Source organism: Brassica napus, chromosome C8 (genome assembly GCF_020379485.1).
Source record: "Brassica napus cultivar Da-Ae chromosome C8, Da-Ae, whole genome shotgun sequence".
Lineage (NCBI taxonomy): Eukaryota > Viridiplantae > Streptophyta > Magnoliopsida > Brassicales > Brassicaceae > Brassica > Brassica napus.
In genome coordinates, this window is record NC_063451.1 from 14,064,410 (window position 1) to 14,090,615 (window position 26,206).

General features: G+C 38.5%; 2 protein-coding genes and 1 pseudogene across 6 annotated transcripts; 2 read left to right on the forward strand and 1 right to left on the reverse strand.

Annotated features, from left to right (window-relative positions):
• Positions 1-14,459: 14,459 nt before the first annotated feature.
• Positions 14,460-17,157, forward strand: LOC106444973. 5 transcript variants are annotated; one of them, XR_001288374.3, is made up of 6 exons: positions 14,511-14,861; positions 14,957-16,194; positions 16,285-16,440; positions 16,527-16,690; positions 16,818-16,883; positions 16,987-17,157. XR_001288374.3 is itself a non-coding variant. In XM_013886428.3 (5 exons), exons 1-4 carry the CDS (start codon positions 14,669-14,671, stop codon positions 16,674-16,676), a joined length of 1,737 nt encoding a protein of 578 aa, XP_013741882.1. In that variant the 5' UTR covers positions 14,460-14,668; the 3' UTR covers position 16,677; positions 16,818-17,157. The 5 variants fall into 5 exon arrangements, 3 of the variants coding, with proteins under 3 accessions (XP_013741882.1, XP_013741881.1, XP_022562142.1); XR_002660118.2 differs by having other exon boundaries at positions 16,527-16,677; XM_013886428.3 differs by having other exon boundaries at positions 14,460-14,861; positions 16,527-16,677; positions 16,818-17,157.
• Positions 17,158-18,175: 1,018 nt separating this feature from the next.
• On the forward strand, positions 18,176-19,832 carry LOC106444972 (caffeic acid 3-O-methyltransferase 1). Its single transcript, XM_048766074.1, has 4 exons — positions 18,176-18,814; positions 18,921-19,237; positions 19,320-19,384; positions 19,475-19,832. The coding sequence occupies exons 1-4, from the start codon at positions 18,429-18,431 to the stop codon at positions 19,775-19,777; spliced, it is 1,071 nt and encodes a 356-aa protein (XP_048622031.1). The 5' UTR covers positions 18,176-18,428; the 3' UTR covers positions 19,778-19,832.
• Positions 19,833-24,495: 4,663 nt separating this feature from the next.
• Positions 24,496-25,654, reverse strand: LOC106447731 (annotated as a pseudogene).
• Positions 25,655-26,206: the final 552 nt, after the last annotated feature.

The following is a 26,206-nucleotide window of genomic DNA, read 5'->3' on the forward strand; positions in this document are numbered from 1 at the left end:
TTGTTGCAATGGATAACACAATTCGAATTGTATGAAGCTTAGCCACTGGTGCAAAAGTATCAATGTAGTCTTCCCCATAAGTCTGTGTAAACCCTCTTGCCACCAGCCTAGTTTTGCGTCTCTCAATAGTTCCATCTGCCCGGTACTTGATTGTGAAGATCCATCTGCTAGACACAGCCTTCTTCCCTCTTGGTAATTCACTCTCATACCAAGTGTCATTTCTGATCATTGCCTCCCTTTCATCACCCACTGAGTTTCTCTAGACCTTATGTTTCATGGCTTCCTCATAAGACCTTGGGATCTCATTCTCATCCAGATTACACATGAAGACCACATGCTCCTCTGGATATGTTGCAAACGAACATACTGCTTGAGTCGGATGTGCTACAGCCTCCGCATTGTAGCACATCCTTGTGTTCACCCAATTTGATGGATCTTTCTTCACCCTGGTACTTCTCCTCAGTGGTTGAACCTCTGTTTCTGGTTCCTGAATCCCAACTGACTCGACTGGATTTTGCATAGCTGCATGCTCATCTCTATCAGTCTGCGCATCCGATCTTGGACTCTCTCTATCAGCCTGCGCATCTCCATCTGATCTTGGACTCTCTTCTCCTTGTGTCTCTCCTTGATCATGACTTCCTGAATCACTCTGCTGTTGTTGTTGCACTCCTGATTCAGCTTCACTTCCCCCCTCATGATCAAGAGGGGAGATCCTTTCACTTTCCTCCTCATGAGTACTTGTGCTTCTTGGTGGTTCTCTTCTTGTTCCCTGATCCTGGGTCATGCTAATCCCAAGATTCTCCAATACCATCCTCAGATTTGTTGCCTTATCTGATGGCATTTGTGGAAGATCCTTCAAATCATCCCATATCTTTTCTTCATAATACCCTTTCCCTTCAATGAATTTAACATCTCTAGACACCAACACCCTCCCTGTTGTTGGATCATAGCACTTATACCCTTTCTGAGTGATAGAGTATCCAATAAACATAGCCTTAGTGCTCTTTGCATCAAGCTTCTTCCTCAGTTCTCCTGGAACCAATACATAGCAGGTACACCCAAACACTCTCAAATGTTGAATATGCGGCCTAGACTTGTTCAGCACCTCAAACGGAGATAAATCCCTCAGAACTTTCGTTGGCGTCCTGTTGATGAGATAACACGCTGAGACAACTGCATCACTCCAAAATCTCTTGGGAACATTGGAATGAAACATCATTGATCTTGCTACTTCCATCAGGTGTCTGTTCTTCCTTTCAGCCACACCATTCTGTTGTGGAGTGTAGGGACAGCTGGTTTGATGAACTATCCCATGCTTCATCAGATGATTCTTGAATGCATGGCTAGTGTATTCACCTCCATTGTCTGACCTTAGTACCTTCACAGTAGCATTATACTGATTAGTGACATAAGCTTGGAAGTTTATAAATGCCTCTAACACTCTATCCTTGGAAGGAAGCAATGTGACCCATGTATACTTAGATTTTTCATCTATGAAAGTCACAAAATACTTATGCTTATCCCTAGATATACATGGAGATGTCCACACATCAGAGTGTATTAAGTCAAAGCATTTCTCATAGACAGTTTCAGATGTGGGAAAAACAGTTTTGCAATGCTTCCCTAGTATGCATGCTTCACATTCCAGGTGATTAACTGATAGATTAGGCATCATGAGCTCAAGGGCGCGAGGGTGAGGATGTCCTAATCTAGCATGCCAAGTAATGCTATCACAATCATCAGCAGTACTACTCATGCATATAGAGATAGAGGGTTTAGAGAGCTTAGTTGATTGTAGCTGGTATAGGTTGTTGGTGCTGCTCCTCTTTCCAATCACTTGACCAGTAATGAGATCTTGAAACTCAACCTCCTCTGGCCTGAATACTACTTGAAATTGCAAGTCAACAGTAGCTCTCTTCACAGATATCAAATTGGAAGTAAACTGAGGCAGGTACAAGGCTGTTGATTCTCTGTCAAATAGCTTCAAGTTTCCTATCCCTTCTATAGGAATTTTATCTCCATTTGCTATCTGAACATCCCCAGTAGCTGCTCTCACTTCATCCATCAGGCTCCTATCACTGATCATGTGATGACTGGCTCCAGAATCCACAATAATAGGTTTAGACCTTACTGGCTGAATTCCTTGCTTCTTAGATGCAATGAGTGCTTTTGCTTCAGCTACAAATGCATCCCACTCTCTTCTGGTAATCACCTCATCAGCTCTACCCTTCTCGTGTCTATTTTTTAATTCATCCCCATCTTTTATATCTCCTATGTATGTTGAATACAAGCTCTTGCCACTGATTACTTGTTGTAGTTCAGTAATCTGTCTCCTCTCCTCTGGCTGAGTTGTTGCTTGCTTCTGCTTCAACATACCACACACACTCTCTACATCAGGTAGAGTTTCTTCTGTGAGTATCTTCCTGGCCAGTTTATCATAGGACTTATCTAAACTCAGCAGGAGACTCAAGACTTCATCTTTCTCTAGCCTTCTCTTCAGTACGATTTTATCCAAGGTACTCGGTCTGAGCGCCTTTAACTCTGCCCATAAGCTCTTAAACCGTTCAAGATGCTTACTGAGCTCTTCTCCATCTTGCTTCAGCTCCTCAATGGCCCGCTTGACCACAAAAACCTTGCCCAGATGGGATCTGTCCTTATACACAGCTTCCATACTCTCCAACAACTCCTTAGCCGTCCCTTCATGAGTATCAGCTTCCAGGATTGAACTTGGGAGCGACCTTTGGATGATCCCAAGTGTTCCTTGATTCTCTTGAATCCACTTGCCTTCATCCATCTGCTTCGTAACCACTTCACCTCCACAACTCCACTTATCAGGAGTAACCGGTGTATATAGCTTCACCATGGTGTCGTTTGTTTCCATCTACAAGAAGAGAACCTCAACACACTAATAACACAGAATATCCAATCTTCAAGAACACTCACGAACCCAGAATCTTCAAAAACACAAATTTGCGGAATGAACTCAGGTTTTAGAGTAACCTGGCTCTGATACCATGTAAGAATGAGAGAATTGTTAGAATGAGAGAATTATTGAGAGTTTATTTATGGAGAATGAAAAACATGAAGAACATAGAGAGAGAGAAAGTAGATCTGAAGATGTAAGAGAAAGAATGAGAGAATAGTTTTCTTAATCTAATTGTGGATCTGGGTACAAGTATTTAAAGACAAGTGACCTCAGTACACAATATAATAAAATATTTTTTCCTCTCTTCTTCTTCTCTTCAATAAAATCGAGCTTATAAAACCCTTATAAAGCCTTATAAAACCTTATAAAGTCTGACAGCTTAATTCTCAAGTCTGGCAGCTTAATTCTCAAGTCTGGCAGCTTAATTCTCAAGTCTGGCAGCTTAATCTCTTCACTTCTTGATCTTCATCTCAACACAAATATCCTGCCAATTCAAACAGTACCTATGTCTACAATGCTTCAGCCCCATCATTCTCCTTCCGAATCAGAAAGGTCAGAAGCTTCCTCAGCAAAAACAGATTCTTTGGCTATTCAAGGGGGCTACTTCTCCTAAGAATAGCTCCATTGCTTTCGAACACTTGTCTCCAAGCGCCAAGTCAACTTCAGTCTCTACACTACACTACAAGAAAACAACATGGATACTGAGGGAAAAAATCGTCGGAATTTCGTCGGAATAACGTTATTCCGACGACATACCGACGAAACAAGTCGTCGGAAATAATTCCTCGGAATTTCTTCTTTCCTCGGAATTCCGTCGGAAATATCCGACGGAATTCCGAGGAAACACATTTCCGAGGAAATTCCGAGGAGCACCAGTTTGTCGGAAATCTCCTCGGAATATACCGAAGGAGTACTTCGTCGGGATATACATCGATCGATGTGTTTTTGGACATATACCCATCGATCGATCCGTTTATAAAAACACGTTCGGAATATACCGAGGGACACCTTTCCTCGGAATATTCCGAGGAACATGTCCCTCGGTATATTCCGAGGAACATCTGCCTCGGTATATTCCGAGGAATATCTCCCTCGGTATATTCTGAGGAACCTGTCCCTCGGTATAGCCCGAACGTTTTTTAAAAAACGCATCGATCGATGCGTTTTTGAACAAAAACGCATCGATCGATCAAGTGAAAAATATTATTAATTTCCTCGGAATGTAAAAAATATTAATTTTTTTAAAAAAATAAAATTTCTGAAATTTAAATTCGAAAATATGAAATTAAAATTTAAATTAAAATCATATTAATTAATATTCAAAGTTTCACAAATAAAAATAAAACATTCCGAGTTTTTGGGAAAAAAAAAATAATCTACGGGTCTGGCACGTCCGGGAACACCTCGTTCGGGTACATCCTCTGCATCATCTCCATCATTTTCTGGTTCAGCCTCCTCTGTGCCTCATAGCCCGCCTGTTGAGCCGCCATCTGGGTCTCCAACAAAGATATACGATCATCTTTGTCCTTCAACTGAGCCGTAAGTACTTCTGGATCAACGAAGGGCGGTGGTGCAGAAGAAGGGGGAACCGACCGGGTGCGACGACCCAAACCGACCAAACGTCCCTTTTTCTTTGGAACCGACTGAATAGAAAATAGCCAAATTTACAAATTTAAACCAAAAAATAAATGAATTGAACTTTAAAAAAAAAAGAACTTACGGATTCAACGATTTCGTTGATTCGACACCGAGACAAGTTGGTCGAAGCCGTCGAAGCGTCATCCTCGGTTTGAAGCTGAGACACTTCGTCTACCACCTGAGTTTGGACCAGGTCGACCACGTCCCTCACAAGACCGTCATCAATCTGGCCGGTCTTCTTGTTGGTATACGCCCTCCTCATTAGGGCGAGATCATCAACCGGCTCGCCATCATTTTCTTCCGCCTTGAAAAAAAACATAAATTAAAGAAACATTAGAAATTAGAAGAAATGCACAATAAATTAAAATTCTGAAACTCAAATAATTGAAGAAAAAACATTTGAACTTACCATGCGATCTCCCAGAGTGGCAATAGATTGAGCACCCAAGTTATGCTTGTAGATGCCCTTCCCTTTACGGTCGCTCCTGCGGTTGGTGGAGTTGGTGGAAGAAGTTTCTTTCGTCTCTTCCTTATCCCAATGCGCACACAACTCCTTCCAGACCGTGTCGTTCATCGACTTTGGTACCTTTTAATATAAAAAAAAAATAGTTTATTAAATTTAAAAATAGTTTAATAAATTAAAAAATTGTTTAATAAATTAAATCGAACCTTATTGATTTCCCACTTTTTCTTCCACTCGTGGATCTGCTTCCCATAGTTGTCCATAACTTTATGGACGAAGTGGTGATAGATAAAGAGCGTCTCATCGGAATTCCAGTTGAACTCTTGCTGAAAAAAAAACACAATTAGTAAAAAATTAATATTAAAGATTAAAAATATAAGTAAAAAATTAGAATACTTACCGCAAACTGACGAAACCACAGAACCTGCTTTTCGGTAGGGAAGTGAGTGAAAGTCGGATGTCCCTTGTCGAGGGCCGAGTACATCATACGGTTGATCCATGCGCTGATCCCGTTCCCGGATCGGTTGAACCTAATAAAAAGAACAAACGGTTAATAATGAATCAAAATTTAAAGAAAAAAAATGTTTAATTACCATGTTTGACCATGTCCATGTGGATACGGAGTGAGATACGGAAGATGGTCACGACCGGGCTGTTGAACCAAATCCGCAACACTCATCACTCCTGGAGGACCCGGAGGAGGAGGAGCGGGTGCAGCAGCGGGAGCGAGAGGAGCAGGAGCGGGTGCAGCAGAGGGAGATGTATGGTAGGAGCTGTGGGGCGAAGGGGAATCCTGAAAATGGGTGGAATCCCGAGACTGGCTCCCCGTACCACCACGACCACGACGCTGTCGAGGCCGGATCTGATCATCATGAGACCTGTAAATTAAAAAAAATATATTTAATAAATACAGAAATATATAAATTATTTTTTTTTTAAAAGTCTCAAATAATTTAATCACAAAAAAATATTTATAGATATTAAAAATATTTAATAAATATATAAAAATAGTTCTAATAAAAAAAATAGTTTTAAAAAATAAAAAATAGTTCAATAATTACAAAAAATAGTTTTAATAATATATATATATATTAAAAATATTTTTAAATCCCAAATAATAGTTTTTAATCAAAAAAAAAGTTGTATAGATATTAAAAAATGTTTTGTAAAATCCAAAAAATCGAATTTATATACAAAAAAAATTTTGTAAAATCCAAAAAATCGAATTTATATAGAAAAATCGTTTTGTAAAATACAAAAATCGATTTTATATACTAAAATCGATTTTCTAAATACAAAAAAATAAAAAAATAATAAAAAAATTTTAAATCAATTCAACAAAACAAATTATTCAACTAAATCACAATTCTAAACCTATTATACAACCAAAAATCACAATCCTAACCAATCACCTTAACAAAAATCTATCAAATCTCCACAAAAACCTAACAAATAGAATCTAAGAGAGTGGGATAGGGTCCTTACATGATTTGTGTAAGAAAAGGGGGAGATCGCCGGAGATATCGTCGGATTTCAGGGGGAAATCGCCGGAAAAAAAGAGAGGAATCGCGCAGAGGAAGAAGAGAGAAATGGGGAAGAAGAAGTGGCTCGTGGTTATAAAACCTAGGGTCCGACGGACATTTTCCGTCGGAATTCCGTCGGAATTTAAATTTCAATTTTCGCGAAATATTTGCCCGGTAAAATGAAAATATATGCCGAGGAAATTCCGACGGATAGTAAAGTATCCGTCGGAATTTCCTCGGAATATTCCGAGGAACACATGTTTGGGGTTTCAAAACATCAATTTTTTTGGGGTTTTTCATTTGTTATACAATTGTAATGTATACCATTGAGGATTCTTTGTATAGATTAGCATAAACCATGAAATAACAAATTTCAAAACTAATTGAAAGTATTCCCTATACCATTCATTAAAACGTATAAGTGTTTCTCTTATGTTGTGGGATTTCGTTCATACAATCGGAAAAGTGTTAATTAAGGGGTAAGGAACAAATTTTAGACTTCATAAGTAACGTAAGACACTTAATAAGGGTTATGTAGGTGTTATTCAAACCGCAAAACGTTTTTTTCGGTTTACAACCCCTATTTCCTCGGAATTTCCTCAGACTATTCCGAGGAAACCCTTGTCTTCCTCGCAATTCCGTCGGAATATTCCGAGGAAATTTCGAGGAACTAGTGTTTGGGGTTTCAATCTTGTATGTTTTTTTATAAACACATCGATCGATGCGTTTGTTTAGAAAAACCCATCGATCGATCACCAGATGGACGAAAGCCGTAAGAATGTGATCGATCGATTGGATTGAACAATCGATCGATGGAACAAATCTGAAGCCTTCCTCGGAATATCCTCGGAAAATCTTGTATGTTTTTTATAAACGCATCGATCGATGCGTATGTTTAGAAAAACGCATCGATCGATCACCAGATGGACGAAAGCCGTAAGAATGTGATCGATCGATTGGATTGAACAATCGATCGATGGAACAAAATCTGAAGCCTTCCTCGGAATATCCTCGGAAGATCTTGTATGTTTTTTTATAAACGCATCGATCGATGCGTTTATGTGGAAAAACGCATCGATCGATGGGTGTGCGAACAGAATTATAAGGCAAAACCCGACCTTTTTGGATCTAAACCTCAGAACTCTCATCCCCTCCGATTTCCCCTATAATTCGCCCCCCCCCCTTTTTCTCTCTCTATAATCATCCGATTTGAACAATTTTGGGCTCTATTCCCCTTGATTTTTCGAGCTCTACCTGATTCCTACACTCGTTTTCACCCTAAGACAGGTATACTCCGCGAATCTCCACATTCTGAAATCGTGTTCTTGAGCAATTTTTTGGGTTTTGTGTATTTCTTATTTCCGTGTTGATTCCTTGATCAAATATGCATGAAACAGATGTTTAAACATGGAATAGAACACAATTGTCTGTGATCAACGAGTTTGTAACAGGATTTGAGATGATTTACGGATTGACAATTTTTTTGAATTTGGTTTTTTTTTATCACAACTCGATTTCGCTTTTCATTTTCATGTTGCTTTGAGTTCTTAATTGATTATAACCATGTTGAGAGCAATGATTCTATTTTGTAGAGAATGAAGCGCACAAAAATGTCAGCAAAGAAGAACCCACAAGAAGAGGGTTCGTCTCATCTGGAGAAGCAAAGGCCAAAGAAGTGGGATAAGTCTGATACCACCCACTACAACAACATGAAGAAGGTAGCCGTTCCGGCTACACAACTAGCATGTCCTGAGACGATGACAATATTGGGAATCCAAGCAGACATTGAAGGACTGTTCCAGAACATGGGTCTAGGCCAACTATGCAACCTCAACGAACCCACTTATCCGGAGTTGGTACGCCAGTTCATAGCATCCGCATACGTCACCCGTCCCGATGATAGGCATCAGGAAGGTTTTCTGGCATTCGTAGTGCAGAAAGTATACTATGAGGTAACTTTCACAGACCTCTGCGGACTATTTGGATTGAGTGCAGGGGAGAGGACATCTGGTCTTTATTGGACTTCAGAGCTGTTGAACTTCTGGGAAACGATTGGCACAGGGGTTTATAGATCTTCTCAGGCAAAGGAGTCACTTATCCGGAGCCCAGTACTGAGATATGCCACACGCCTCATTGGCTCATTGCTATACGGGACAACCACAGCCGCATCAGTCACGCAATGGGAGTTGTGCCTCCTGTACCAAGGTGTGAGGCATTTGCTACCGGCATTTGGAAACTCTACATTCCCACCTGCTACTGCCTTCAACATGGGAGCGGTGCTGGCCGCAAACTTAGCAGGATACAAGGGGAAAGTAACCAAAAAAAAGAGCAATGCATGTGGATTTGGTGCAGTGATTACTCGGATCCTTAGACATGTGGGTGTAGACTGCAAGAACCAGGAGGTAGCACTGGACAGATCGAACAACATTGCTTGGAACTACCTGGATGTCATTTCTCTAGTAAGTAAGGAGTTCATAGCTGGTCCCCACTCGAGGATCCATCGGGATGGTCCTTACGTCTACGTATTCCAGGACCGAGCGAAGAAAACACTCTACTGCCACCTACCTCAGATCGGTCTCACTTCTCTACTTTCAGAGGCTGCAGTTGAGTTCCTACCCCCTGCTACCGCACTAGTAGACAAGCCATCCTTCTTCACGCCAAAATATCAGACCAAAGGCAAGGGCGTGGTTGATGAAGAAGGAGAAGATGAGGCTGCACAAGCCATTCCAGATGATTCACAACCCCATCAGCTACTCCCATCAGACTCCAGCCAGTACAAGCTGCAAGAGCTTCCACCGAACGCCACTTCGCGCCAGCAACAACATTGGAGAGATCAGAGCATAAAGACAAACAACGACATGCTACACAAGATCTGGGCTGCCATTTCACGTATCAGGCCGTGTCGTTGCCAAAAGGATGATGTAGTTCATCGGGACAACTCTCCATCCACCTCTGGTTCGGGTTCGAGTGGTACACACAGGGTAAGAAAGAGGTCCAAGAGACCCAACGATGCAGGAACATCTGGAGCAGGAGACGAGGAGTAGGAGCTATCACCATCTATTTTATTTTCTTTTATATTCTAACGTTTTATGGTCTTATTTTCTGTTAATTTTGAACTGAGTTTTTTTTTGGGTTTCTTAATTATGAGTTCGTATTTCTTTTACATGGTTTCTTCGTTTTATTTGGTTGTGTTCTGAGTAGTTTTAATTCGTATTCAGCTTTGCCTTGCTAGATAAACCAAATAACTATTATTCGAGGAAAGAGGTTATATCAAGTGTTCCTCGGAATTTCCTCGGTATTTCTTTAAAAAAAAAAAAAATAAGTTCAATGGTAGTCTGTTTCCGAGTCATCATCACCAGATGAATCTGAATCTGGATCTTCGTGAAACTCTCCAATCACTGGTTCATCCTCTACGTGAACGACGGCTTCCTCTCCAAAGTCGGTTAAATCGACTACAAGGCCAACTCCAGCTAAATCTTCTGCTGCACTTAAGTTGCCGGATGTGCTTGGTTGTAGTGGGTCTTCCAGCTCAGAACTTCCCTGAACTCGGCCTCTCGGGTTGAGTCTTGTAACAGTAACCCATGGATCATCTCTGTTTCTTACCCGGGGGTACTTGATATAACAAACCTGTAACATTTAGAAAAATTATAAATTAATACACATGATGATGAATCATTCTGAATAATTAACATTTAATTACCTGATCGGCCTGAGAAGCAAGAATGAAAGGATCATAATATTGCAGCTTTCGCCTCGAATTTACTGATGTAACACCAAATGCATCTGTTCTCACACCTCGATCTGGGGTGTTGTCGTGCCAATCACAATAGAAAACAGTACAGCGCAATCCAACCATGCCCAAATACTTAATTTCCAAAATCTCATGTATGTGTCCGTAGTATACATCATCTCCTGATGCAGAACAAACGCCAGCATCATAAGTCGTACTCGAACGTCTCCTCTTCTGAGTTGTGAATGCATATCCTCGAGTACAAAATCTCGGATATGACTTCACAACAAAGTTTGGTCCAACGACCATCTCACGTATCCAATCGTCAAATGTTTCACCTCTGGCCAAACCAGCAGACACCTATTAATAGCACATATATATATATTATATCAATAAATGTGAATTAGTATAAATATGTGATAAAATATATTTTAATTTGTTTAAAGCACTCACATAAGTAAACATCCATCCACTAAATTCTCTCTGCTTCATTTCTTCTAGTTCGTCCTCTGTGGCGTATCTATACTCGAACCGCTTTTCTGCCATGAAAATCCTGTATATGATGACAATAATGTAATTAATTAAGATTTAAATTTCAACTTGTTAAAATAAAAATTTGTAAGCTCATTTATTTACCTCTCATATTGAAGAACGTCTTCGCAGTTGGTGAGCAAATATGTTTGCAAATGACTGCGCTCCTGCTCAGTAAGTCGACGGTCCTTTGGTTTTCCGCTAAGTCGTCCAACATCTGTGAAAATGTCTGGAACCGTAACATGATATGCTGCCCGTTCGCCTCTATCATCATGCCGAGCAGGTCTTCTGTTTTTGGTCTGAACTTCTGCTGGAAAGTAGTACTCGGCAAAGTTTGAAGTTTCTTCATTGATCATCTGTGCGACTATAGAACCTTCCACCCTACTTAAATTTTTCACCATCTTCTTCAAATGGAACATATACCGCTCATACAGATACATCCATCTATACTGCACAGGACCACCAAGTTCCAATTCTCTTGCCAGGTGAATAACAAGATGCTCCATAACATCAAAAAATGAGGGAGGAAATATCTTCTCAAGGTTGCACTGAATCACGGCTATGTTAGTCTTCAAATTTTCAATACCTTCAAGAGTCACTGATCTCGTGCATAAATCGCGGAAGAAACCACTTATCCCTGCAATTGCTTCATGAACATTTCGTGGTAATAGTTCCTTGAAGGCGAACGGAAGGAGGCGCTGCATCATTACATGGCAATCGTGGCTTTTCAAGCCAGTAAACTTTCCTTCCTTTCTGTCGATACAGTTACGCAAATTTGATGCGTAACCGTCTGGAAATTCCACATCGTTTGAAATCCAATCAAATAACGCATCTTTTCCCGCTGCATCAAGTCGGTATATGGGAAAAGGAGCCCTACCATTTTCATCAACATGAAGTTCTGAACGAGCACATATATCGACTAAATCCAGTCTTGACTTCAAATTATCCTTTGTTTTACCTTGAACATTAAGGATCGTGTTCATGAGATTGTCAAAAAAGTTCTTCTCAATATGCATGACATCTAAATTATGCCTTAGCAGATGATCCTCCCAGTATGGCAGATCCCAGAAAATACTTTTTTTGTGCCAGTTATGTAGTTCTCCAACAGCATCTACCGGAAAACGCTCATGTCCACCGACTTCTGGCGTCCTTTCTGCACCAAAATCTCTTAGTTGTATCTTCAAATCTTTCCCACAAATTTCCGGAGGTGGACTGTCAAACACCCTCTTGTTCTTCGTAAACAAATTCCTACTCCTACGATATGGATGATCAGGTGGTAGGAATCTCCTGTGACAGTCAAACCAACACGTTTTCCTTCCGTGTTTTAGTTGGAAAGCATCAGTGTTATCTTGACAATATGGACATGATAGCCTTCCATGCGTTGTCCATCCAGACAACATACCATATGCTGGAAAATCACTTATTGTCCACATTAGTACTGCCCGCATTTGAAAGTTTTCTTTACACGAAACATCGTATGTTTCAGCACCTTGAGCCCATAGTTGTTGCAACTCATATATTAGTGGCTGAAGAAACACATCAAGTGATCTCTTAGGATGCTCTGGTCCGGGAACGAGAATCGAGAGAAACAAAAACTCTCGTCGCAAGCACAAGTTTGGGGGGAGGTTGTATGGTGTAAGAATGACGGGCCATAGAGAATATTGTCTTCCACTCTTGCCAAACGGACTAAAACCATCAGTACATAATCCAAGGTAGACATTTCTTCTCTCATACGCAAAGTCGGGATACTTTGATTGGAAATGCTTCCACGCTTTTGCATCTGAAGGATGTCTGATCTCACCATCTGTTGAGTGCTCCGCATGCCATCTCATTGGTTGCGCTGTGCGTTCAGACAGATACAACCTCTGCAACCTTTCCGTCAAAGGTAAATACCACATCCTTTTATATGGCACTGGAACTCTTCCACTCGTATCTTTATAACGAGGCTTTCCACAAAATTTGCATGTAACCCGCTGTTCATCCGCCCTCCAATAAATCATGCAGTTGTCGCTGCATACATCTATTACCTGATACGATAAACCAAGACCAGCTACGAGTTTCTGAACCTCGTAGTATGAACCAGGAGCTACATTATCCTCGGGTAGAATACCTTTTACAAAATCAGCAATCGCATCCACACAGTCTTCAGCCAAATTATAATCTGTTTTAATGCCCATCAATCTTGTAGCAGATGATAAAGCTGAATGACCATCTCTGCAACCTTCGTACAATGGTTGCTTTCCAGCATCCAACATATCATAAAATCTCCTAGCTTCTGCATTGGGTAAATCTTCCCCTCTAAAATGATCATTTACCATCTGCTCAGTACCTACACCATAATCTACATCCGTTCTAATTGGTTCTTCTAATCTAACCGCTGGCTGAGGTTCGCTAGTACTACCATGTTCATAATCAGTTTCCCCATGATGATACCAAATTTTGTAACTTCGTGTAAACCCACTCAAATATAGATGAGTCCAAACATCCCACTCTTTAATAACCTTTCTATTTTTACAATTAGAGCAAGGACATCTTAACTTACCTGTTTTTGCTTCCGGTTGTCGGTGAACTAACCCCATGAATTCGGTTATACCTCGTTGGTATTCTTCCGTAAGCAATCTCGTGTTCGGATCCAAATGAGGTCGATCGATCCAAGAACGGAAATAATTTGAAGAAGACATATTTTTTATGAATCAAATTCGTGTGTAAATAGAGTAAGAGGGAGGATGAAGATATGGAGTGAATGAAGAGGAAGAGGAGTGCTTGTTTATATAGATTAAATCCTGCCGACATACCGAGGAAATTCCGACGGAATTCCGACGGAAAAGGCTAGTTCGTCGGAATTTCCTCGGAATTTTGTAAAATCCCCCAACAGCTCTCCAACGGCTATAATATTTCCTCGGAATTCATCGGTTTTTTCCGAGGAACACATTGTTCCTCGGAATTTCCTCGGAATATTCCGACGGACTAAGGTTTCCTCGGAATTCCGTCGGTATATTCTGAGGAAATTCCGAGGAACCCCAATTTTGTGTTTCCTCGGAATTTCCTCGGAAATTCCTCGGTATATTCCGAGGATTTCATTTTCCGTCGGAATGTCCGTCAGAATACCGCTGTTTTCTTGTAGTGCTAGTAGGTTCACCATCTGCTCACACTACTCCAGCCCAAGTTATGGACAATGTTCCATCTGCTATTATCAGTAATGAGGGTGCTACATCCTCAGAAAATGATCCAACAAACACGACCTCTCATTCAACCAAGTTCATCCAAGAGCATGGAAATATAGAGAGTGATTTCCATATTAATGAGCAGATGGATGAATATGGAAGTGTGTCAAGAGGGGGTAGGCTACTCAAGCGTACACAAAGATACCAAGAAATGGAATGGTATACAGTTCATGGACGAGTAAACCGAAGTCGTAAGGGTTGGAGTTCCTAGTCTAGCGCACAAGAAACCTTTCAAGTTTGGTTAAACTAAAGAGTTGTTATAACTCATTGGGTTGCTATAGCTCTTTCAATGTTTACTTTATGTACTAACTTTTTCGAACTATGTGATCTAACAAATCACATCTACATCTTGTATTTTGTCTTATAACCGATGCCCTTTTTTACAAAAGAAACGAGAGCATATAGGAATATTTTTTAAAAAAAAAGGTGTGAAAAAACAAATCGGGAAAATAGCGTCGTCATCCGAAATTGGACGAGTCAGTAACGACGTGTTTTGTTATTCGTTTATTTTAATCGACTCTTGACCTGAAGAAAAAGCTTCGTCTCTTCGCTTTGCAAGGAAGGGGGAAGGTGAGAAACGAAACCTTCTTCGAAAATCTCCTTCCCTTCTTTAATAGCTTCGAGGGAGAGAAGATGAAGCAGTGTAGTCTTGGAATTGATGGTTTACGAAGCTCTCTCTCTCCGTCCTCCATCGATTCATCTTCTTTAACTCTCTCCGCTTCCAAATCTGAACACGAAGATTCTATCTTCCGTGATTATACTTTAGACCTCTCCTTCTTGTCCTCCGATGATTCTCTGTCTCGCGATGTGGACACAACAACCAAAGGTAACTCAAAACTCTGTCTTGTTAGGATCTTTTTTGGGTTAGCGGATAATTGGGTTTTCTGTAAAGAAGCTACCTTTTGTGTGTGTTCTTTGCAGAAAGACAGGAAAAGACAGCCTTGCTAAACCCCAATCCACTTGTCTCGAAATTGCCAGAGATGCTGATTGTGTCCTCCACCGTTGCTGGCGATGGCGAGCTGGAACTGTCATGTGCCAACGCAACTGAAAATTCTTCTACAGACTCTGAGGAAGATACTCCTTGCTGGATAGGAATAAACTCTCGCGAGACTCTCGCCTCAGGTGGTGCCATTTGCAGGCGTTCTACGGATGATCTCAGTGGGTTTCGTAGATTGAATCCTTTGGCGCCACAGTTTATACCATCCAACTCTATCAAGATTCTTGAAAAGGATGAGAAGAATGGTTCTTCCTCTTTGAAGAAGTCTCTCTCTTCTGATTTCCCATCATCCTCAGGGGAATTCAACTTAGACGATGCTGCAAGCATCTTGGCAGATGAAAGTTTGGGTTTTGTATCTCAAGATAGCGTTTCTAGAAATGAGTTCCAGCAATCTAAAAGGTTGGATCCTTTGGCTCCTGTGTTCCTTCCCTCAAATGCAAAACTAACTCCTTCTGTCCATGAAGCTTTTGAGACAAATGCACATTCAACTTCTGCTCTTACTTATTCAGATAATAAGTCGCTAGGGAAGGTCAAGATTGATACACCTTCGGGAGAAGCTGGTCGTATTCATATATCAGGTTCGTGCAATCCTTGGCTTGAATCCACAGTTGGCCTTACGGAGTCTGCAAAACTAGGAAGCTCCAGCAACAAGTCTCGTGGTCAGAGGAGACTGAATCCATTGGCTCCTCAGTTCTCTCTTTCTGTTACCAAACCGAAAGCATATAGCTACGAGAAATACCAAGCCGTAGATGGAAGTTCTTCACTCAAATCTCCAACAGCGGACAGTAACTTTGGGTCTACTAAGTGGTATGCGGTGGAGCCAAACACTACACTTTCAGCGAACGGTAATCAAGATTTTCAGCATCCTTTTCCATTTCACGTGGTGGAAACTTCAGCGGGTTCGTCTTCAAGGAATGCGAAAGCTTTATCTGGTGGCTCATCTCCAAAGATGGATGTGATGAAACTACTTACAACGATCCATGGTCTGTCGGAGTTACTAACACTTGCACATGGTTCAGAATCCTCAGATTCACCGGAAGAGCTTGATCTCATTAACAGTACTGTACAGAATCTCAACATGTACATCCAAAATGGCATTCAGGAACAAAGCGTTGTACAACACAATTCATATGATCTACAGCTTTTATCTAACAAGAGTAAGGTATGTTGTTCCACCTCTTGGCTCTTGTAGATTTTTACAGAAATGACATTGTGTTAATGTGTCACCATGATTCAAAATCTTCTGTATTAGCTATCGATTAGAGACCTTCAGCTTCCGAGCACAAATAATATGACCGTCGACCTTGGTGTTACAAGGAAGGAGAAATACTCTGTGGTCTCAGGGGAGACGTTTCCAGATTCTGGTTTGTATCAATATGGTGTGACCAAAGATGAGGGCTTTGGTCAGGTATGGCTTTTTTTCCCTCTGCATACTTGAGATGTGTGATTTAGTGTTTATCAGGAGGTAGATCTTTGGTTCTGATTAACATGCAGGTTGTGGCTAAAAGTGGTTACCAGCAGAATCATCAAGGCGAGGAGCAGATTAACCCGCATGCACTGTTCTATAAAAGCTTATGGCTAAAGGCTGAAGCAGACAGGTGTTTGATGGTATACGAGACTTCTCTTTCGAATCCTGGTTCTTGAGGTGTGTTAGAAAGGTGACATCAAATCATCCCATATTACCTCATCATTTGACATTTTATTGAGAATGAAGTTTAGTGCAATTTTACATGTGGTAAGCCTTGCACAAGGGGTCCTTTTGTTCATTTGCTTTCGATTTTGCAGGTCGGCATGTAAAATTTCGGAGAACAGGGCAGACATGTGTTGTGACTAAACGTGCAGAAGGATGAAGTTGGTGCTCTACATGACTCGAGAGAATGAGTTTAGTTATAATCTCTGTAATTACTTGCATAATCCTTACTGATCGATCAAAACTTGTCTTACTTTTTGCCAGAATCTGGGTACTGTTTGGTCGTGGAGCCTTTTGATTGCTGAAGATTTTAATGTTTTCTTGTTATGTGGTCCTGATCTTGAATTATCAGATGTATAAACAAGCGATTTTGTAACTTTTCTCTTAACTATGTCATAACGCTCTTTTGTAATATAGTGCTTTTTTTCTTACGAACTTGCAACTGAGTCACGTAAGTCTTGGATTTTTCCATAGTATGGAAAGAGAATGACCCTAAGGAAGAAATAATCAGTGTTCCAAGAAAGTGGTTAGCTAAAATGTAGCAGGAAAAGAAACAATGAAACAAAGGCAAAAGGAGAAATGGCTATGCAACTCTTAAGACGTGAGTTCCACAATGGCTGAAACAATATCTCCATCAGTTGCCTTTAGAGCTTTCACGGCTTTGACCTTACAGACACCTGCTTGGGTCATCACAAGCCACAAGGTCGATGTCTCTTACTTCTTGTGGACAACAAGTGGTGAATTCAGAAACATCACTAGGGATCATGTTTGCCGTGTTATGCAGCTTGAGTTTGTAGCTGAGAGCTCAGATCATCGATCTTGCCTCATACCAAATATGACCCAAGTCCCGGAATTGGGACTATTGTAAACGTCTGGCTTCGATATGACGAGTAACACTTGGGGGATGCAATATTCTCCAGAATCATAAAGTTTTTCATTTACCAGGAAGACTGAGAAATGAGAGTTTATGGTTAGAAGGTTTTACATTCTTGATAAGAATCTTTTAAATGGTGAGGCAGGTTTCATGCCAAACTTCAGAACAGCTTTGCGACTTTTTCTTCTCACTTCTATTTTTCTTAGAATTCTCATTTCCTTCACTTACATGGCCAAAAACATAAAAGAACTAACCTCAAGAACATAAAAGTTCATCTTTCAAGAAGTGTAAACAAAGAAAACAAGAAATCCTAATGCAAAGTTGACATCACTATATTCAACTGAACAATACTATCAAAGTTTTGTACAATAGACGAACACAGAAAATTCACATGTAAGAAGAAACATAATAGCACAAAAGTTGTAACTCAAGCTTGACATTTTCCAAACGAGTAAAGCCTGAGAAAATGTGATCAAAGCCCAGTAATAGCCAATAGTCTTATTTTAAAAAGACCATTGGGCCTCACTCCACAAATATTGATGTTTGTTTCCTCTCCAAGACGATGATGCTCATTGACTCTGCCTGGCTCTCTGATTGTCTCTGCCTTAGTTACTTGTCTTATCAAAATCCCTCCCCGGAGAATATTCAAACCGACTGTCTCTTTTTATGGTCAGAATTGTCAAATTAGAAGCTATTACATCTTCTTTATAGTCAAAAAGAAATGATTCATTCATAATTTTAAGCTATCACGTCTTCTTTATAGTCAAAAAGAAATGATGAATTCTCAAAAGACTCTTCTTGGTTCAGTTTCAAGAATCAAAGGAATCGCAAAATGGAAGAAGAAAACCTTTCTTTGTACGCCATGATCCTATCAAGCTCCTCTGTTCTTCCTATGATTCTGAAGACAGCAATAGATCTTGGCCTCTTCGACATCCTATCCGAATCTGGCCCTTCTTCTCCCCTCTCTGCTTCTCAGATCATGTCTCTCTTGTCTACTCAAACACAAAAACAACACGATTCAACTTTACTCAATCGGATTCTTCGATGTTTAGCGAGCTATTCCATACTCACGTGCTCTGTTTCCACTGACCAAGGTGAGCCACGTGAGGTCTACCGCTTAGCTCCTGTTGCCAAGTACTTCACCAAGAACCGAGACGGAGGTGGCTCGTTGGCTCCGTTGGTTAATCTGTTTCAGGACAAGGTCGTGACTGACATCTGGTAAATTCATTAACAACATCCTAAACTCTTTTTGTCTGAAACATGATGCACTCTTTCTTGTAGGTATTGTCTTCAAGTAATCTAATTAATTATGAATTTATTTAAGGTACGACCTTAAAGACTGTGTTCTTGAAGGAGGACTTCCATTCAACAAGGCTCATGGTGCAAGTGCAGCCGAGTTGGTAGGCAGAGATTCTAGATTCAGAGAAGTGTTCCAAAGCTCCATGAAAGGTTTCAATGAAGTTTTCATGGAAGAAGTTGTGAATAAGTACAAGGGCTATGATGGTGTGAATTCGCTGGTGGATGTTGGTGGTGGAGATGGCTCTATTCTCCGTAAAATAATCTCCAAGCATCCTCACATCCTCAAAGCTATTAACTTTGATTTGTCCTCTGTTATCAAAAACACTTCATCAGCTTCTCCAGGTATGCATAATACAAGTTCCTGCAAAACTTCTGTTGTTTTGTAGTAATGATTTCAAAAGATTCTTGATTTTGTGTATTGTAGGCATTGAGAATGTTGCTGGGGACATGTTTACAAGCATTCCTAAAGGAGAAGCCATTTTCATGAAGGTTAGTTTATTTGAGAGTTTCATTAACTCGTGAGGCTTAACAGAAAATCTAACAATGGGTTTCTTGTGTGACTTTTTACAACTACAAAAGTGGATGCTCCATAGCTGGGACGATGAGCATTGCGTGAAGATACTCAGCAACTGTTATCAGTCGTTACCGTCAACTGGTAAGGTGATTGTGATCGATATGGTAATCCCGGATTTTCCAGGAGGTACACTCTTGGACAGAAGCTTGTTCCAGTTTGAGATGTTCATGATGAGCATGAACCCATCTGGGAAAGAAAGAACAAAGAAAGAATTCGAGGTCTTAGCTCGCCTCGCTGGATTTTCTAGTGTCCAAGTTCCATTTACATCTCTCTGTTTCTCTGTTGTGGAATTCCACAAGACTTTGTGATATGTACTTGTATTAAATAAATTGAAGAAAAGGTTCACATCCCCATGCACTATTATTTGCAATGATTTATCTATTTGTCATCAACACATTCATTCTCACCAAAAAAATTGATACTCACTCCGTTCAGAATTAAATGACGTTTTAGAACTATTCTTTTGTTCCAATATATCTGACGTTTTCCAAAACACTAGGTAAAATATAGCCATAATAACTTTATTTACCACTAGGGGGTGTCCGCGCTTCGCGCGGAATATTGTTTTTATTATTGCTAGAACATGCTCTTTTGGATAATGTAATTATGTTGTCGTTTTTATTTGTTAAGATCATTATTTGGTATTTTTAGTGTGTTATGTAGTAATAGATGATAGGTTAATATATTTTGTGTTTCTTTTTTCCGAATAATGTGTTGTTGTGTGTATAGTACTTGTTAGTAGTGAAATGAGCATCTAACGTAAAAAAATATTGAATTTCAATAACTTTGTTGGTTCTAAGATTAACGGTTTCAGTGTCAAAATTGTATTATATTTTTCTTCATATTTTTAAAAATTATAACTTTTAAGATGTTTTTTGCCCTCTCCTTATATTTTGACCTTAAGCCATCACCGTCTATGTATTTCCTTACCTTTCTGGTGTGCGGTGCTTCTCACCATCACCGGAAAAAGACTTACATATTCTCTTGTCTTTCCTTGTCTTCTTCACCTGTGAGATTATATGGTATTTGTTGTAGATCTGGTTTATGAGTTTTCAGTTTTTCGGTTGATTCTCACGGCATTGTAGGTTATTGACTGCTCCTCTTCTTCCCTAGATTTCAGCTGATGTTAGGAACTGCATCTTCTTGGTTGGGTCAGAGTTTAGTCGTTTTTGATGTTGTATTCCTCAACGTTGGCTTACTGTCAATAGTCACTGCTCGTCTTGATTTTTAAGATCTAATTTTTGGTGTTCTGACTTCTATGCTCTCTTTCATAGCTCGAGGACGGTTTCATAGTTTTCTAATTTCGTTTCGTCTCCCTTTCCCTCTCTATTCTCGCATCTCTTTGCAGCTTTAATCGCATCTCTAGTGGTTCTCCCTTGCACCATGTTTGCCAGTCGAGGTTTGGATAATGTTTTCGTCCGTGCATGTTATATGGGCTTGGAAGGTTATTTTTGGTCTCAAGTTTAGTCTCTAATTTTGTGGTGGTTGTCTTCCATTCTCCCTCCCTCAAGTTGTTTCTTTCCTTTCCATGTTTCCTTTGGTATAGGTGTGCGGAATTAGTCTCTTGGAGCTTTGGTCCCTTCTATAACAAAGCTTTGTGGTTTTTCACTTGCATAGCCGTGTTGTATATTCTTGTTTAGTTTGTGAGGTGTTTCTTACCTTTTAGCTACTGATTGTGATTCTGGTGCTTTAGGCATATATATGTATGTTCCTGCTTCTTGTTGGCTTTGGCCTTTCGATTATTATTTTCCTTCTGACCCGCTTTCTTGGTTATTTGCGTTAGTGCTCTAGTTTCTTATTATTAGTTTGATTATCTTATGATATTGATAGTGAAATAAATATATAATTTGTAAATGAAATAATTAAAATTAGTAAAAATAATAAAATGGTGAAAGTTTATGCTATTTTTAATTGTAAATAAATTAAATATTTAAAATATATTTATATTATTTTATTTATTTCTTGAATTTTTATGGAATAATAAGTGTGAGAAGGATTAGATAGTACATAATTAGAGATTGATGGAACAAATTGCAATAATTTAAAAGTAAAAGGATTTAAAATACAAAAAAAAAAATATAAGGACACATGTCAACAAATCCCCCTTCCACATGTCATAAGAAGGGAAAAAGCCAACTTTATATATATAGATTTATATTATTTTTTAGTTAACAAATTTAACTAGTCTGCTCTTTGCATTAATTAGTGAACGAGAATAATAAAGGAATTGTGTAACTTTCTTGTTTTGTGTGAAGAAGTGTAGAATGTCTTTTATAAAAATACGGAGGGAGTATGACTATAAAAAAATATGACATGGTATCAACCTAATTGACATGTCAAATTTCCTTATAAAAAATATATTTACGATTTTATCTTTTCCAAATATCAATAAATTAAAAATATAAAATAATCATGTCAAAACGTAAACTAAAATTTTAAAAATATTATATTTAAATTTATTATTTCTGCGCTTGACGTAGAAAAGCTCCTAGTTTTATTAGAAAAAAACTGTAAACTCAAAATGTGAACAATGTTTCGTGTGAGTTACACAGGCCGTGGACTGTGGTACGCATGGTGGATGAAACAAGAAGATTTGGGAAGATTTATGTCTATCACAATATATACTAGTTAGTTGTAGTATATATGTGGGATCGAGCATTTCGAATAACTCACCGGTTTTGGGAATTTCATATCGAGTTCTAGAGAGTGTTCTGAACTGCGATCATTTGATAACAAGTGGTGAGAACATCTCGAGCACTGTGCTTTGGGTAGATTAAGAATTGTTATGTCTCTAGTCAAGTGATTCTTAATATACAAGTTGCTTTTTCATAGTATTGCTATTGTTCTATCTATTATTGGTATCCATCAGAACTATTTGGTATCAGAGCAGCTCTCATCTGTAGACCGGCTGGTCTACTTACAGGTTGAAATAATGTGGTAATCATGGAAACCAAGAAAGAATTCATAGCACTACAAAAACCGGTCATGTTGGACGAGGGGAAACTTTAGACACTAGAAGACAAGGATACGTCACATTATCAGAGGCATAGATGAGGATGCTTGGCTGCTGTACATCAAGGATGAACCGCTCTTACTATGGTTATGGAAGACAAGACTATCGTTCCTAAACCTAAGGAAAGGTGGACTGACTCTGACAAAGCTGTCTCAAAGTTCAATTCCAAAGCTCTCACCACCATCTTTTCTATTGTTGATTTTGATCAGTTTAAGATTATACAAGGCTGTGAATCTGCAAAGGAGGTATGAAATACTCTTATCAATCACTTCGAAGATAACACAAGCGTGAAAAGGACAAGAATAGATTACCTTGCTTCAAAATTTGAGAACTTGCGCATGAAAAATGACGAACCCATTGGACGTTTCAAATCCAAGATAAGCTCAATTGCCAACGAAGCCTTGGTTCTTTGAAAGAAGTATAATTAGAAAAAGCTTGTTAAGAAAATGTTATGATGCTTGGACTCAAGATTTGAAACGTATAAAGCTGTTCTCAAGATTGATGTGAATACTCATGAGATGAAGTTCGACCAACTAGCTGGTATTCTGAAAGTGCATGATCTTGAACGTGTTGAAGAACTTCCTAAAGGACAGAAAGGTGTAGCATTCACTGCTGAAACAAAAGAAGAAGATCGAGTGAAACGTATTGAGGATAATATGAGTCTCATGGCTAGAAACTTCAACAAGATGATCAATATGTTTTGTAGTTTTGACGGAAAAACATGATTTTACGGTTTTGGTGAAATATGATTTTATAGTTTTGGTGAAAAATGATTTTATAGTTTTGGTGAAAAACATAATTTGCGGATTTTGCTGGAAAACTCAATTGTACGGTTTCATTAGAAAAATATGGTGTTTCAGTTTAAAAATATTATACAACAATTACAATAACTTATTTAATTAATTTTATATTTGTATTGAATTTTTTTGGTTCTTTAGATTTAGAGATGCAAATATTGCACCCAAACTATACATTTTTTAACATCTCATATTAAATATTGTAGATTTTGCATCCAAATGCAACGTTTAAATATTGATGTAATAATGTCCAAACGAATAACATCTGAATATTTCTACCAATATGTAGCATCTGGATACAAAAGATCTGGATACAGAAACGAACACGACCTTGCCAATTTTCTTGAGACTATTGCTCACCCCTGAACATAAGCAGCATTCGTGTGTTTCAATTTTGAGAACATTACCTATATATTATTTGTGAAGTGATTTGCATGTGTCATCATCACCACATTCAATTTCAAAAAAAAATATAACATATCTTTCAAAACTGTGACATGGTACTAATCTTATTGTGACATGTATAGTTTTACTTATAAAGATTTATATTCTTTTGTAGAGTTTTTTTTTTAATATGGTAATGACTGTTAATTCATATATTATAATTAATGTAAACTTTTATATAAATATTTATTTTTGGAAAGACTATTAAAATACATTAATAACTGATAACTCATATATCAATATTAATTATATATATATATATATATATTTCACATTAATAAAATAAGCTAAATATACTTACGAATATATTTTTTTACATCAACATATATATCATATTCTGTATACACATAAACAATTTACCCAAATTAATTGGAAGTGTGAATCAAAAATATACAAAACTACAGTAACACTAATTAAATATTTTTTTTGATAGTCAAATGTTTAAGAATTTATTTGTCGGTTTTATTAAAAATTAATTTTTCTCAATTTAACATATGTTAATTATAACAAACAAAAGTCCAAATTTTTTGAGAATATATATATATATATAATTAGGTGATAAAAAATATATTTAAAATAAATAATCATTATATATAATATAATATAATATAGTTAATAGTTTTGTTTTCATAAAATATAATTTAAAATTATTAAAATTTAAATAAAACGAAATTGAATTAGTTAAACCAAAACAAAAGAAATAAGAATTCAAAATATGTATATGAAAATAGTTGAAGTTAAAATATAAAAATAATAATGTTCAAATGCAAATTAATTTTTTGAAAAAGTAAAAAAAAATACTATATTTAAAATTATTATTTTTTGCGAAACGGGGTAGAATACACCTAGTATACACACAAAACACATGTTGCAAACCAAGATGATTTTGCGCAAAATCATCTTTATATGTATTTTGCTTAAATGTCTACTTGGAAATTACATTTAGAAACGAGCAAGGCAGTATCAAAACATAAACTATTCTGCAGGCTTTTACAACAAAACTGCTTTCTTTTTGGGTTCAAGAACCGGAGGGTCAATGTCGATCCCCATGTTAGCTGCAGTTCCTGCAATGATTCTCATAGCAGACTCAATGGTCGTGCAGTTCAGATCGGGCAGCTTCTCGGCTGCAATTGTGCGCAGCTGGTCTATTGTTATTGTCCCAACTTTATCTTGCTTTGGATCTTTGGATCCCTTTTCAACACCTATTTCCATGATTCAACAAATTTCAAACATCACAAAATTCATACGGTATAAATGATTTTATTGCCAAATGATCTGGAACAAGGCTGTCAAATTAAAATCCATAGCTGAGAAGGAGCACAAATTCTAGCAAAAACTAAGCAAGATATAAGATTCACGAAAGCGCCTAAGGATGGTCAAATGCAAATTCATTGATCATGGCACCCTTTCAGGTTCGAGAAAAGAATACCTGCAGCCTTGAGCAATAAAACCGAAGCAGGTGGGGTCTTCAGGATAAAAGTGAAGCTCTTATCCTGCAACCATACCATATAAACGATCTCATAAAGCTATGCGAGTCTTATCACTATTCAAATTCCTCTCCTATCACAAAACTTGAAAAAAAATCAAACTTCTCTAGCTTAATAGAACCGGAAATGAAGATACTAACCAGCATTACCAGCAATTATATTAGACTCACATCTAAGACAGTGATTTCGACAGGAATGATATAACCAGCTTTATCAGCGGTTCTAGCATTGTAATCCTTGCAGAAAGCCATAATGTTGACTCCTTCGAACCAAGCGCCGGACCTACAAGAGGCGCCGGAGTTGCTTTCCCGGCCTCTAGAGCCAGCTTTATAAGCCCCACAACTGCGAACATTCTTTTGTAAGACAATCGAGCGCGAAAGATATGATTTTAAGCAAATCTCCGGGCAGCGAGAGGACTGTACCTTTCTTGGCTTTGCCTCCAGGTTTTGGCGGAGCCATGGCGATGACGGTGAGTGATGCAGCTCATCTTATATCTTGAGCAACAAGTAATCCGAGAGGGTTTAGTGTGTCTTTGCGTTTGGGCTTTAGTGTAATTTTTTATTTAATTAATTTGAGTTTATTATAAGTTTATATTTAAGCTTTATTTTTGATTCAGACAATTTTTGATAATTAATAAACTAGAGAGTTTATGCAGGTCCCAAGGAGGATTATCAAATCCCTTGGTTGAGCTGATTATCCAGTCTTTAAGCTGCGCCAGGTTGGTATCAGAGCCACCACTTTGATTTCTTAATCAAAGTCTGATCTTTGGACGTCAAACGCGTCGACTATGACTGAATCTAAGATTACTCGGAGAGTCTTAGCCGATCTCGAAGCGCAAATCTACACTTTGACCATGATTGTTCAATCGATGACCGTGCAACCGTTTCCACCAATAAACGACGTCTACGTTGAAGTTGATGATGGAGAGTCAAAGGAGGAAGATAACCTTGGGATTTATGATGATGATCCGGTGTATGACTTGTACGAAGATGAAAG

Bases quoted from the DNA above. Each gene is read 5' to 3' on its own strand.
- LOC106444973 (XM_013886428.3), top strand. From the start codon at position 14,669: ATGAAGCAGTGTAGTCTTGGAATTGATGGTTTACGAAGCTCTCTCTCT. The intron at 14,862-14,956 runs GTAACTCAAAAC...TGTTCTTTGCAG, and splicing joins TGTGGACACAACAACCAAAG to AAAGACAGGAAAAGACAGCC. The intron at 16,441-16,526 runs GTATGGCTTTTT...ATTAACATGCAG, and splicing joins AAGATGAGGGCTTTGGTCAG to GTTGTGGCTAAAAGTGGTTA.
- LOC106444972 (XM_048766074.1), top strand. From the start codon at position 18,429: ATGGAAGAAGAAAACCTTTCTTTGTACGCCATGATCCTATCAAGCTCC. The intron at 19,238-19,319 runs GTATGCATAATA...TGTGTATTGTAG, and splicing joins CACTTCATCAGCTTCTCCAG to GCATTGAGAATGTTGCTGGG. The intron at 19,385-19,474 runs GTTAGTTTATTT...CAACTACAAAAG, and splicing joins GAGAAGCCATTTTCATGAAG to TGGATGCTCCATAGCTGGGA.